A 13,608-nucleotide genomic window follows, 5' to 3' on the forward strand; every position below is an offset into this window, starting at 1 on the left:
CAAGGCACATTTTAAAGGTCATCCTTATGAGACAGAGATTCAAGAAATCTAGAAGGCAACAGGAGCTAGCAATACAGGTACGAGACACATCCAGTAGAATTTGCCTTACCATATAGCTGGCTACATACTGGGTCTAAGAGTTACTTTGACAGGAAGGCTAAATTCAAACACTACCCTGGCTATTGATTGTATCAACCACAGTTCAGAATACAAACTATGATTTGGGGGGGGGGGGGTGATTTTTGTTTTTTTTTTAAGCCAGGCAAACCATGGATTACAGTTGTTTCTTTGCTTTCAACTTCCAACTGCTTGGCAACCAGAGGAACATAGGAAACGCCTTATAATGACCATTGGTTCATCTATGACCATTGTTTACACTGTCTGGAAGCAGCTCTCCAAGAATTCAGACAGGGGACATTTTCTCACCCCTACCTGGAGATTCTAGAGATTGCTTTCTTTTGCTTGCATAGCAGATGTTCTGCCACAGAGCTATGGCGCTTCCCCAAATATCCAGCTCACAGGTCCAGGTTCAGTGGTCTCCAGAAACAGGGGGACAGCTACAACAATGGCTTGCCAGTATTAAAACACTATGCCAAATCATAAACAAACCATGGTTTACAAAGCCACATCAAACTAGTTTCTGATTCTGCACTGAGAGCTAATTATAAGCCAGTTTGCAAAATAACACAGCAAAGGATAAATCTCCTTTAACAATGGTTTAGCACAATGTCTGAATCAAGCCAACCTTCATGTCTCCAACTCTCCTTCAGAACTTTTGTCATCTGAACAATCAAAAGTATGTTTTGAAATACATCTGAATGCCTACTCAAAAAACAAATACAAACTTAGACACATATTGATTTGCCTTACTGGTTTGTAGTCAACACAAGCCTACCTTCATGCTTGACTTGGAAGAGAGGAAAAGTATTCCCACCTGCATACAAGTTTGGAGAACAGAAGAGCCAGCAGAAGTTTCTTCTCTTCCCCAAACTTCTGTGCAAGTGAGGGTCAAACCAGGCATGACATGCAGTTATCCTTGTAATAAACAGCCAACATGAAAAGCATGAGATGGAATGAGGAGGGCTTCAACCCTTTGCTTCTGTCACAGTGCTGAATTATGCCCTGTAAAGTCTTCAGTTGGCAAGGGGAGGCCATTGCAAATAGCAGGCAGAAAATGTGATGATTCCATTCAGGACCAAAAGAGGAGCAAAGAGTGAATGACCCCTCGTGCCACAGTCTGAATCCATCTCCTACCCATCCACGGCACCAGCTGTTTTATCTTTTTAAAAATCAGCTATGCAAGAGCAAACTCTATGATGCACTGGCTTAACAGAAGACTCTGCCTCTGTCACAAGGTATCTGACAAGTGCAGAGCTTGGAAGAAAGCCACTTTTCTTTCATTTATTCTGCTGTTTAGAGAAGTGAAGCTCCTGGTTTGAATCCAACAAAGCTCTACTCAAGAGTAGTAGACCCAATGAAATGGAAGGGCCTCTTGGCCATGTCCCTAAACATCCATAGGTCTACTCTGCGTATGATTAGCATTGGATACAACCCTGTTTCTCTTCTCCAAAGTGGCAACACAGAAGCGTCTACTGGGAGTCCTACTTGCCAAAGGGACAACCTGGCAAGTAGTCACTGCATGGAGACATAATTTATGAAGATAAACAGGACCCCCTGCCCCTCTCGTACCTTCAGATCCAGTTTGGTATTTAGAGAGTCCTGGCCTTCCGAGGCTGACAATACATTTGCCTCCGATTTAACGGTATGCTGCACATCTTCAGGCTGTGACTTAAAGCTGTGATTCTCAGCAGTGGACCCAATCCCAAAGAAGTCCAGTATCACCACCCAAGTTTGCAGAGTTATCAAAACATCCAAACAGTTAAAGTCAACATCCACAATACGGTTGATTCTGCCATAACTGGAAGAGAACTCGGGGTGCTTCTTGTCCACCAGCAACATGTTGATGTGGACCAAGGAATCGTCAAAGTCGCTCTTCCCGCAAGGTGTAGCTGTCCTTTCGGCGGTGGGAGAAGGGGGCGGCGTTAACGGATAGCCTGAGTCTGCATCTTCTTTGTGCCTTCTTTGGGAGACGCAGGTGGGCCGCTGATACAGCTGGAAGACATTAGGAGCTTCCTCCATATGAGAAGGGAGGGAACGGGGCATGTCTGGATATTCCACATTAGACACGGACGGACAAGACTGGGAAAGGTACTCCTTGTGTGCTAAACTGGATGGTTTGGGTGCTCCGCGTGACACCATGAGGTTCTTATACAGAGAGTCTGGATTCTTCTCCAGAAGATCCTCCATTAGCAGAGAACGTAAGGCAATCTGAATGGATAAGGTATAAGGGTGGTCCTTGGCAAACTCAACGTCAAAATCCTGAAATTTCAAGCTAACCAGGCCCTGTGCCCCAAGCGTAAGGTCACCACTCAGCTGAACCTGGAGCTCTGAAATGTGAAAGGTGGCTTGTATTTGAGTAAAGGACTGTGCCACTTCCTTGACGGGCACAAATTTGTTTGAAGACGCAGAAAAGCTGGAGTGACTGAAGAGCCCATTTTCCTTCCTGTCGGTGGAAAAGTCCGTGCTCATGCTGCGGTGTGATACTGATGGGGAGCTGGAGCTGGGATACGGGGAGGATGGAAAGCTGGATGGTGGCTTGGTCAAATCTTCATTGCAAACTAAGTTGTCAAGGGTTTGCAAGACTTGCTCATACACATGTTTTGCCAGCACCACCTTTAAGGGGAAAGATGTGCATTGTAAAACACTTGGAAACTGAGTTTCAAGAAGTCTGGTGATACTTTCAACCACATGTATCATGCTTCTTCTGGCATGAGAGTAGGGCTGTTCAGATGAAATTTTCCCCACTTCTTCAGTGAACACATGGTGGGGCAAAGATGGTTCACTGGAACTTACCATCCTCTGCTGGATAAAGGGACCCAATTACTGCTGGACTAATGTCTCCAACTTATCAAGACAGAAAACTTGTCAAGAAATCTGCATGTGCTCCTCTTCACCCTCTCTTCCAGGAAACTTCAGCGTAGTTTCCTGTAGCCTAGTTAGCCTAGATCAGAAGTCCTTTTGTCTCTTGCCTATTGAGAAAAAAATTCTCTTCTCTTACCTTTAAACTACCGTATTTTTCGCCCTATAGGACGCACCGGCCCATAGGACGCACCTAGATTTGGGGGGGGAATAAAGGGGGGAATTATTCCCCCCCCCCCAGGCGCGGGGCTGGGGGTGGGGGAAGCCCAAGCTTCCCCCGCCCCCAGCCCCCAGAAAGGGCCCGAGAGCGCTGGTGAAGGTGAGCGCACCTTCGCCATCGCTCCCGGAGCTTGTGGGGCTGGGGGTTTGGGAAGCCCGAGCTTCCCCCGCCCCCAGCCCCCAGAAAGGGCCCGAGAGCGCTGGTGAAGGTGAGCGCACCTTCGCCATCACTCCCGGAGCTTGCGGGGCTGCGGGCAGGGGAAGCCGGAGCTTCCGCCGACCCCAGCCCCCAGAACGGGGGCTGAGAGCGATGGCGAAGCTGCGCGCAGCTTTGGCATCGCTCTGGGAGCTTGTCGGGCTGGGGGGATAGCTTCCTGAAGCCTGGAGAACAAGAGGGGTCGGTGCGCACCGACCCCTCTCGCTCTCCAGGCTTCAGCGAAAGCCTGCATTCACCCCATAGGACGCACACACATTTCCCCTTCATTTTTGGAGGGGGAAAAGTGCGTCCTATAGGGCGAAAAATACGGTAATTATCTTTCCTTAGCTTTAAACTAATCTTTCCCGCCACCTCTATTTTCTTCCACAGCTCCTCTGCTGTTGCCAAAATGTTTCTAGATAGGCAGGAGGGAGAAGGACTTCTGGCCTAGGCTAGACAGGAAACAAAACTGTGGTTTCCTGGCAGTGGAATGTATGCAAACTACTTGAAGAGTTTCCTAACTAGACAACTTGGAGGCATTAGCCCAGCAGTGATGGGCTCCCGGACCAGGAGAAGAAGAGCCTAACTACAGCGGCCAGTCCAGGCCTATTTTACCAATGCTGTGCAGCATTAGTGAGAAAGAGCTCTCTACACCTGCAAGATGGTGGAAGTACCGTCAGTGAAGAAGTGTGGCCAGCGGGTACATTAGCCTGTAAGCAGTATCACTGTGTAAATGTGTAAAGGGAGTTTCTTCCAAACAGCCCTTGTTAAACTATTATTCACACTAAACTCCATGCTACAAAATCAGCTAGAGGACAGTATGCTGGCAGGACCATACTTTTATTGCAGGTGCTTGAAACTGCCCCACACAGAGAGAGGCCACTTTGTGAATTACAACAAAATAGAAGGAGAGGAGTTAAAGGTTATCACACAGGGACCACTCTACAGCATTTTAAATGTGGTGGGGGGTATTGTTTTGATTTGTTTTAACTATTTATTTTGTGCTTTTATCCTGCATTTTTTTATCTTGTGAACCACCATGAGATCTTCGGATGAAGGGTGGTATATAAATATAATCAATAATAATAATAATAATAATAATAATAATAATAATAATAATAATAATAATAAATGCAGCATATGTACCACTGAGAATCCTGGAAGAACCAACCAACCAACGGCATCATAGTCACCTCTAGCAGGAGGACCACTACCCAAAATTAGAAACAGAAGTGTACTCTACCCGTAGAGGGTTGACAAATTTCCCCTCGATCCGCATAAGGCTTGAAATTTCAACATCATCGTTCATGGAGAAGGCCAACTCTGCATCGCTCTCTACTGGAATCTTCTCCAGTTTGAACTGGATAGTAGCATTATTCAAAATATGAAACGCTGCAATTAAGGAGACGTGTGTTCAATGTTATTAAGGTCTGGATTAACAGTCACATTATGCGTTATGATCTGATAAGGACCAGAGATCGGTCACTAATAATAATAATAATAATAATAATAATAGTTTTATTATTTATACCCTGCCTACCTGGCTGGGTTTCGCCAGCCACCCTGGGCGGCTCCCAGCAGAATAGTAAAAACACGATAAAAACACTCCAGGCTATAAGCAGCAGCTTCACCAGCCAAGATAGAAACTTTGATTCCAATTCTGTTGCTCGAACTCACATGCTGAAAAGGTGCTGCCTGCTACAACCCGTAACAGCCTGCATTATGCAAATTAGTGATTGGGCATTCACAAATCCACTTGGTAAGAACCAAAGAAGAGCCCTGTTGGATCAGGCCAAAGGCCCATCTGGTCCAAACACCCTGTTCTCACAGTGGCCAACCAGATGTCTATGGGAATCCAACGAGAGCTCTCTCCCCACCTGGAATTCCCAGCAACAGGTATAGTCATCGCAGATAGCAGTCACTGACAGCCTGATCCCCCATGAAATTGTTTAATTCTCTTCTAAAGCCATCCAAATTTGTGTCCGTCACTACATCTTGTGGGAGCAAATTCCACACTTTAACTACACTTGAACTACAGTGGTACCTCTGGTTACGAACTTCATTTGTTCCGGAGGTCCGTTCTTAAGTTGAAACCGTTCTTATCCTGAGGCCCGCTTTCGCTAATGGTGCCTCCCGCTGTGCGCATGCCTCTGGCACATGACTTCCGCTCGTATCCCGGGGCAAAGTTCGCAACTGGGAGCAACTACTTCCTAGTTAGCAGAGCTCATAACCTGAAGTGTGTGTAACCAGAAGCGTTCATAACCAGAGGTACCACAGTATGTGCTGTGAAGAAGTACTTCCTTTTGGATGTCCTGAATTTTCCAATGTTCGGCAGCGCACAACTCTCATTACTGGGGCTTTTGTCCGTGGTGAGGTTTGCAAAAGTTAAAAAAAAGAAGCAGAAGTCTCTCCTCCTGCTACTAACTGTAGCCCAGTACAAACAGAAGACCATGCTCACCCACAGCCCTGAAAAATTCCAGGTTTCCGGAAAGAGATGACAGTCAAAGTCAGTTGCCTTTGACTATCTTCTCTTCCCAGAATCCTCTAGAAATACAAAGCCATGCTAAGCTGTGCGAATCGGTTAATAGTTGAGATCTTTTGTGTCTAAAATTACTTCAAAATGGGAAGAAGCTATAGATCGGTGTTTCCCAAACTTGGGGTCTCCAGTTGTTTTTGGACTACAACTCCCAGTGGACAGAGTTGATGGGATTTGTAGTCCAAAAACAGCTGGAGACAGAAAAGTATTGGAAGACACAAGAACTACCCACGCTGGAAGAATGGCAGACGAAGGTGATTGACTACATGGGACTGGCAGAGATGACCGGCAGAATCCGTGACCAGGGAAAAGAGACGGTGGAAGAAGACTGGAAGAAATTTAAAGTTTATCTTAAGAACTGTTGTAAAATTAATGAGTGTTAAAATGTCAAGGGAAAAGAAAAATACAGAATTTCAGCTGTAATTGACTGAGTAAGAGAAGAATGGGGAGGAAAAAAAAGAAAATAAGCAATTAGTTAATTGAAGTGAGGGGTTGCTGAAGAAATTATAAAACAGGGATGCAGGAAAGGGGAGGCATGGGGAAGTCAGGAAAGTAAAATTTATGAAAAAGAGGTTATGAAATTATACGTGTTTATATGTTTGTTTGTCTATGTATTGTGCATTATTTTGTTTTTATTTTGTGTTGGAAAATTAATAAAAAATTATTTTTTAAAAAAAACAACAGCTGGAGACGCAAGTTTGGGAAACACTGCCTTAGATGAAAGAAAACACCTATTATCACTTAATACAAGGGTGGGGGAACCTTTTATCCCCCCAGTCCGAGGGCCACATTCCGTGCAACCTTCCAGGGGCCACATGCCAATGGTAAGCAGAGCATCAAATGTAGATTTCACCTTTGTGCAGTAGGCTAGTTTTTTATACACACACCCCTCACTTTACCCTACATTCTGGAAAGCAAGAAGCATTATCAGGGCACATTAAAGCTAGGCAAAAACTCCCAAGGAGAGCGTGATGCAAGATCAATGAAGAGTCCCAAGTGCCAGACAGAGAGGCCTAGACATCTGCATGTGGTCCCTGGACCCAAAGTTCTCCACCCCTGACTTAATAAAAAACCAGATTGACTGCATGGCTACCAACAAATCCGTAGCTCTGACAAGTGGGAGCAAACGAGCCCAAGCCTTGTTTAACTCACCATGGCCTTTATGTAAGGATTCAAAGAAATCGTGCCGAGTGAATTGAGGATCTTCCTGGCTGCTGCCACTGCTGCTAGCAACGCCCAAAGGAGGGTGCAGCGCATCTGGCATCTCAGGCATCTCAGAAGAAGCTTCTTTCTTGGCTGCTAAATGACTGCTGTTTAGAGAATACATTTTAATATCTCTGATTTCAACCTGAAGCCTATCACTTCTCAGACTGTCCTCTCCGGCCACAAAATTCTGGATCGATATTTGCCCTAAATGCCCCACCAGCAGCTCTGGGCTGCCCGGCTTCCGGGGTATGGATACCACTGGGGATTCAATGTTCACATTCAAAATAAGCTTGATCGTTTCAGTTTTGAAGCGCACCGGAAAGACCTCCTCCCCTTCGCTGTTTTCCAAATTGAAGGGGTCTCTGGACCGAGGTGTCGTATCGAACAGAGACACCATTTCGCTATACTCAGCCGTCTTCGTGGCCAAGACGGTGGTCACTTTCGTGGCTGCACTCTTCAGCATGCTGCGGAAGTTCTCCTCCAGCTCGTCCATGGACAAGGTGATCTCTTTCAAGAACTTGGCCGAGTGGTTGTAATGCAGCGAGGCCATCCTGAGCTGGAGCGAGCACTCCTCTTTGGACTTCTCTGAGAAAGTGAAGCTCAAGGCGTCAGGAAGGCTACTGGCATCGTCGAACTGGAGAAATGTAGGCTTGAAGGAGCCCGTGACGTGGGTGAGGTTTTCATACCGCGTCATATTCCCAATGCTTACGACATACTGGTTTTTCATGCTGTCCAGAGTCAGGTCCATAAGATGCAAGCAACCCAGAGAGCCATTTATGTCCAGCCTGCTGCCCATGGAGACGTTCACTTTGGTTCCACCAATGCTTGCCGTTGCAATTTTCCGGCCAAGTTTTTCTCCGTTCACCATCGTAACCGTCCTAAGGAGAAGGACGTTTAACCAGCGGATGTCTACTGCTACCTCTGTACTCTGGGCGTGGGTGGTCTGGAAGGTTTCCTGCTCAGTGAAATGCCTTTCTGCATCAGTCAGGAGTGGCTGAGGACTAGAATCGTCTTTCTCCTTCGGGAAGGACTTTTGGAGAAAGCCAATCAGCTCAACGATCGTCTCCGGGTTGAGAATGATATCCAGGTTGTTCATCTGGACCGATATCACTTGGAGAGTGCTGTCCAAGTTCATGGAGGGGCACTCTGCGCTCACAAACTGGTATTCCAATTTAATTAAGGATTCGTCGTCCTGTGGGAAGCTGCCAGGCAAATCACTTGACGCCACAGCGTATTTCTTGGTCGAGTGCACCCTGTCAGCTACACGAGCCTCATCGAGCCCACCGACAGGGGACTGGGCTCTGCTGTCCCGGAGGCTTCCTGTTGGAACATCGAAACTGAGATTCTTGTGAGAAGCCATCAAGAGGTCAAAATCAGAACCGTAGGTTTGCATAGTGTCAACCAGCAGCAAGCCGTGGACCGTGAGGGAAACTTCTGCGTCGTAAGGCCTCTTCACAAAATGTGCATTCGTGCCAAAAACCTTGAGGACGGAGATATATCGGCCGTTGCTTTCAACGGCTAATTGCATACAGTTAACTTGGAACTCCGCTAAAAGCAGTTGCGATTCTACAAGGACTTCCTTAGTGTGTTGTTCTACCACCATCACGCTCTGTGTTAAATTCACCACAGAGCTGTGCAAACTTCCGCGCTGGTCCAGATCTGAAAAAGTCACCTCTTTGCCTATCTGCGAAGTGCCCACAATGTCCGTATCGGATGTGCTCAGCCTTCCAAAGCAGTTGTTCAGAGCCATTATTTTATCCTCGTTGATGTGTATTTTCAAATCGGGCAGATTCCCAGACAAGACGGCTCCAGGGTACTTGGGATCAGAGGTGTAGATCAACCTGCGTTCCAGCTGCAAGTGGACGTTGAATTTCTCCACCACATGGGTTGGGCCAACATCACTGTCCTGGGCATGCTTCCAATTGTCTTTCACTCGGCCGACCATGATCTGCAGATCCATGAATGACAAGCTGTAGGTCTCATACATTTTTTTACTCATCAAGTGCGCTTGCAACTGCGCTTCACTGATTTCTACCCCCGTGAACTTGAGAGTTTTGTCCTCGCCAGCCACACTAATTTCAGGAGGCGGGCTGCTTGGAGGGGTTGCAAGAGGCGTTTTATACTCATCGTCGCTCAGGTCACTCAGCTCTGAAGATGGACCACCGGAGCTCCTCTTTTTGTGCTCCTCTAGAAGGTTGAGAAGACAGGAGAGAGAAATTTAGTCAGGTATTCTCTCTTTCTCAACCTTATGCTCAAAGTCTATCCACGAACAAAGTCTGTCTGCTACGACTGGACAGTGCCAATCCTGAATGTGTTGGATTTGTGACCATTATGCTCATTTGCCTTCAGTAGCAGTAAAGCTCTCCTGGATGAAGTATTAATTGCCTCTGGTCTATTTTTTGGGAATCCTGCAATGTGCTAAGTTTCTTTTACTCTGCTAATTATACGTTGGAATCTGCTCTGGGTCCATATGAGCAGAATTCATGGCATAAGGTAAAGGTAAAGGTACCCCTGCCCGTACAGGCCAGTCTTGCCAGACTCTAGGGTTGTGTGCTCATCTCACTCAAGAGGCCGGGAGCCAGCGCTGTCCGCAGACACTTCCGGGTCACGTGGCCAGCGTGACAAGCTGCATCTGGCGAGCCAGCGCAGCACACGGAACGCCGTTTACCTTCCCGCTAGTAAGCGGTCCCTATTTATCTACTTGCACCCGGGGGTGCTTTTGAACTGCTAGGTTGGCAGGCGCTGGGACCGAACGACGGGAGCGCACTCCGCCGCAGGGATTCGAACCGCCGACCATGCGATCGGCAAGTCCTAGGCGCTGAGGTTTTACCCACAGCGCCACCCACGTCCATATTTCCCATATTTCATGGCATAAATATGTGTAATTAGAAAAGAAACTGGCATAGGAACTGAACTCCTTGCTGCTTCCAGGATTCTGGTTCCTTGCATTCAAAATCAGAATATTCAGTCACAGTTTTAGTTGTTTTTTTTCAAAAGGGTTTTTTTTTAAAGGACTAACACTGATGATACCCTGCAGATTCTCTTCCTATTCAAAGCATTTTGAATAAAATAACAATTTTCTGATTTCAAGATTAACAGGCATGCTCCTCCACCACCGTCACTCTACTAAAAGTGTAAACAGTACCTTGTGTGTTGGTAAGCAGCATTCTTCCCAAATCGATCACTACCAAAACTGGATCAGCAAATTTAAAGTCATCGGGGAAGATCACCTGAGGAGCAGAAATATCAAGGCACACTGTCCAGCGCTTGCTTTCTTCCTGAAAAGAAAAAAAAAACTTTAAAAAGAAGTTTATTTATTATGTATAGGTCCAATAAGTTTGCAAGAAAACAGCTAGCCCCAAATACTACTAAGGAACATTATAACATATGGCGTTCATATTATGTGCAAGCCTCTGTTCATTTGGTTTTGCTGTTTTCATTTTTGCTTTATTAGCTATTGTCATTTTTATAACTGCAATCATGAAAATAAAGCAGTAGAAATGAACAGCTAATAATTGCAAGAGCACTTTATGAATTTTATTTGTTCAAGAAGCTGAATATTATCCAAGTTGTGTAAGTAACAGGGTAAAACAATTACCAATAACATATAGTTTAAAACCAGCAAAATTTAAAACTAAGTAAATGTAAATTTCATCTGGTTGAAACGAAAAGGGTTTTAACAGGCATCTAAAACATATAAAATGAAGGTACCTGCCAAACGTTTATTCAGGGAGTTCCAAGGCACACAAAAATTAAAAACAGCACTGACAAATCAGTATAGAGAGACAAAAAGAGTGAATAATGCTTGTGTAACAAAAACATCTTCATAGTATGTCCGAAGACAACCAGAGAGGAAGCTGTTTTGGTGAGCGACTTCCCCCCTAAAAGTCCCCCCCAAAAAACAGAACCAAAATGGGCATAAAACAGAGTAGGTCAACAACTTTTACCTGAACCCCTAAAAAGAGGGGGTAGATCACTGTCAGATTTTAATTCTGAAAGTAGATCGCAGTCCCTTGGGAGTTGGCCACCCCTGCCATAAATAAACCAGTTAGCTAGTGTAACTGATGTAAAATTGGTATAATTTGAGCCAACTCTTGTATGGGAAGCCACCTTATAATGAATAAGAATTATCTACACAGTGACTGGCAGCTGCTAACCAGGAATTCAGGCAAGGAACATTGAGAGCCCTACCTAGCAACCTTTCCTGCATGCAAACCGGGCGCTCTGTCACTGGTTCTGCTATTCATATTCCAGCCAAAATCCAGGCCAACCATAGTTTGCAAAAAAATATAAAAATAAAAATCCATGCAAATTTCCCCCCTTAATATGCCACATTTTATACACTTAATTTTTCAAAGTGTGTGCTTGTCCATTGGTCCTCTCTCCCTTCTGATCCAGAGACCGACATTACATTAAGCTACTTTCACGCTGATACACATAGATGCAAAGAGCACAAGTCACCATCCTTTGAAGTCCCCTTACAATGAAATCCCCCACAAGCAAGCGGTCGATGGTTTGCCTGATTTCGGCTTTCGTCTGCATTTTGAGCTTGTTGTACTGTCTCCTGGCAGCTGCAGCCACTCTCAGCTCCAGCTCAGACTGGCATCCGAAACCTGCACCGAGAGACAGACAGAGGTGGATGCCAGAGTTTGCTTACACTTCAATGGTACAGAAAGGAAAAAAGTAACAATCAATGGAGATAAGTTTCATAGGCAAAAAAAAAGGGGGGGGATTTCCAAGTTAAGAGAAGATTATTTTCCCTCTTTTATGAGAATAAAAGTCAGAAGGTTTCTCTCTAACTAGGCAACTAGTCAAAACAAAAAAAATTCCTTCCAGTAGCACCTTAAAGACCAACTAAGTTAGTTCTTGGTATGAGCTTTCGTGTGCATGCACACTTCTTCAGATACACTGAAACAGAAGTTGCCAGATCCTTCTATATAGTGAGAAGGTGGGGAGGGGTATTACTCAGAAGGGTGGTGGGAATGGGTGATTGGCAGATAGCTGTGATGAGCCTGTTGACGACTCTTAACGACTGCAATAGGTCTTACAGGAAAAAGCAAGGGGTGAGAAGGTGAAAAATGGCATTGTCATGTATAATGAGATAAGAATCCAATGTCTTTGTTCAGACCAGGTCTCTCCATGGTTTTAAGTTTGGTAATAAGTTGCAATTCAGCAGCTTCTCTTTCCAGTCTATTTCTGAAATTCCTTTGTAGTAAAACAGCTACTTTGAGATCTTGTATAGAATGTCCTGGGAGATTGAAGTGTTCTCCTACTGGTTTCTCTGTCTTGTGATTCTTGATGTCAGATTTAGGTCCGTTTATTCTTTGGCGTAAGGTTTGGCCTGTCTGTCCAATATAGAGAGCTGAAGGACACTGTTGGCATTTGATGGCATACACAATGTTAGACGATGAGCAATTAAATAGTCCCGAGATATTGCAGTCGTTAAGAGTCGTCAACAGGCTCATCACAGCTATCTGCCAATCACCCATTCCCACCCATTCTGACTTTATGAAGATAAAACAATGCTCACAGAGGACTCACAAGCCACCGCAGATGTCATTTATGTGCAAGAAACACCCTATGCTCACTAAGTTATTTCTCTCCCAGGTTTAGCTCCAAGAGGGTAATTAGTAATTCACCCCTTGCTGGAACTCTGCAGGTAAGAGCTGAACAGCCATCTGCCGATGGTAATCTAGCTCTTGATTTCTTGCATCGTGATGCTCTTAATATTCTATGCCTCTTACTCTCCCCGGGGGCTCAAAGTCTCCCAGACACTTGATCTGGAAAATCATCCAGGAGTCAGGTCCGCTCAGGAATGATGACCACATCAAGGTAACGCAAGAAAAATTCTAACTTGATGGCCGTCACAACATCTTGGGGCATTGAGTTCCACAGTTTACATATAAGAAAACTCATTCAATTCTTACTAGCGCACATGTATTGCACCGAATAAATTCTTTATTGCTACTTCGACAGTACTTAAGTATGAAGAAAGGAAAAAAGAAAAAGAAAGGAAAGGAAAATAAAGAAATGTAATTATTCTAGCAAAAAACAAGAAAGGTTAACCTGAGGTATGAACCCTTCCCTTGTAGAAGAAATCGGCTACTTTCTTAATGGCTTGCGGATTGTAAATAATATTTAGAGGTCGGGTACTGACTTCCAGACGTCTCTCAAAATTGCTGCGAACTGGGTTTCTCTCATACAGCATCTCAAACACTGGAACAGCAGTATCAGCAGCTGAATCAAAACAGAGCACAAGAGAGATCAGCGATGATGCCACTGACATGCACAGCGCTCAGTTGTATTTTCAGTTGTTAATGATAGATTTGCTACAAAAATGAGAAATGTTACCAGCGCTTTCATTACTCGTGTCTGAAGAGGACGTCTGGAGACCAATGGAAGAGACACAGCCGACTTCTTTTTGCTGATGAGAACAAGAGAGCTATGATTATAGTTTATTATTTATTGCGTT

The 13,608-nt window shown here is 45.0% G+C and overlaps 1 protein-coding gene across 14 annotated transcripts in view; it reads right to left on the minus strand.

Moving 5' to 3' along the window:
• Window positions 1-13,608, minus strand: part of VPS13D (vacuolar protein sorting 13 homolog D) — a 129,305-nt gene that overhangs the window by 94,734 nt on the left and 20,963 nt on the right. For 13 of the 14 annotated variants that reach the window (XM_077931271.1, XM_077931279.1, XM_077931276.1 and 10 more), the window contains 7 exons: window positions 13,488-13,560; window positions 13,203-13,373; window positions 11,619-11,749; window positions 10,282-10,414; window positions 7,083-9,323; window positions 4,638-4,786; window positions 1,690-2,733 (listed from right to left, as the gene is read on the minus strand). In XM_077931271.1, the coding sequence (XP_077787397.1) occupies window positions 1,690-2,733; window positions 4,638-4,786; window positions 7,083-9,323; window positions 10,282-10,414; window positions 11,619-11,749; window positions 13,203-13,373; window positions 13,488-13,560 (3,942 nt within the window). The remainder of the gene's footprint in view (window positions 1-1,689; window positions 2,734-4,637; window positions 4,787-7,082; window positions 9,324-10,281; window positions 10,415-11,618; window positions 11,750-13,202; window positions 13,374-13,487; window positions 13,561-13,608) is intronic. The other variant, XM_077931277.1, reaches the window with a different exon arrangement.

Source organism: Podarcis muralis, chromosome 7 (assembly GCF_964188315.1).
Source record: "Podarcis muralis chromosome 7, rPodMur119.hap1.1, whole genome shotgun sequence".
Classification (NCBI taxonomy): domain Eukaryota; kingdom Metazoa; phylum Chordata; class Lepidosauria; order Squamata; family Lacertidae; genus Podarcis; species Podarcis muralis.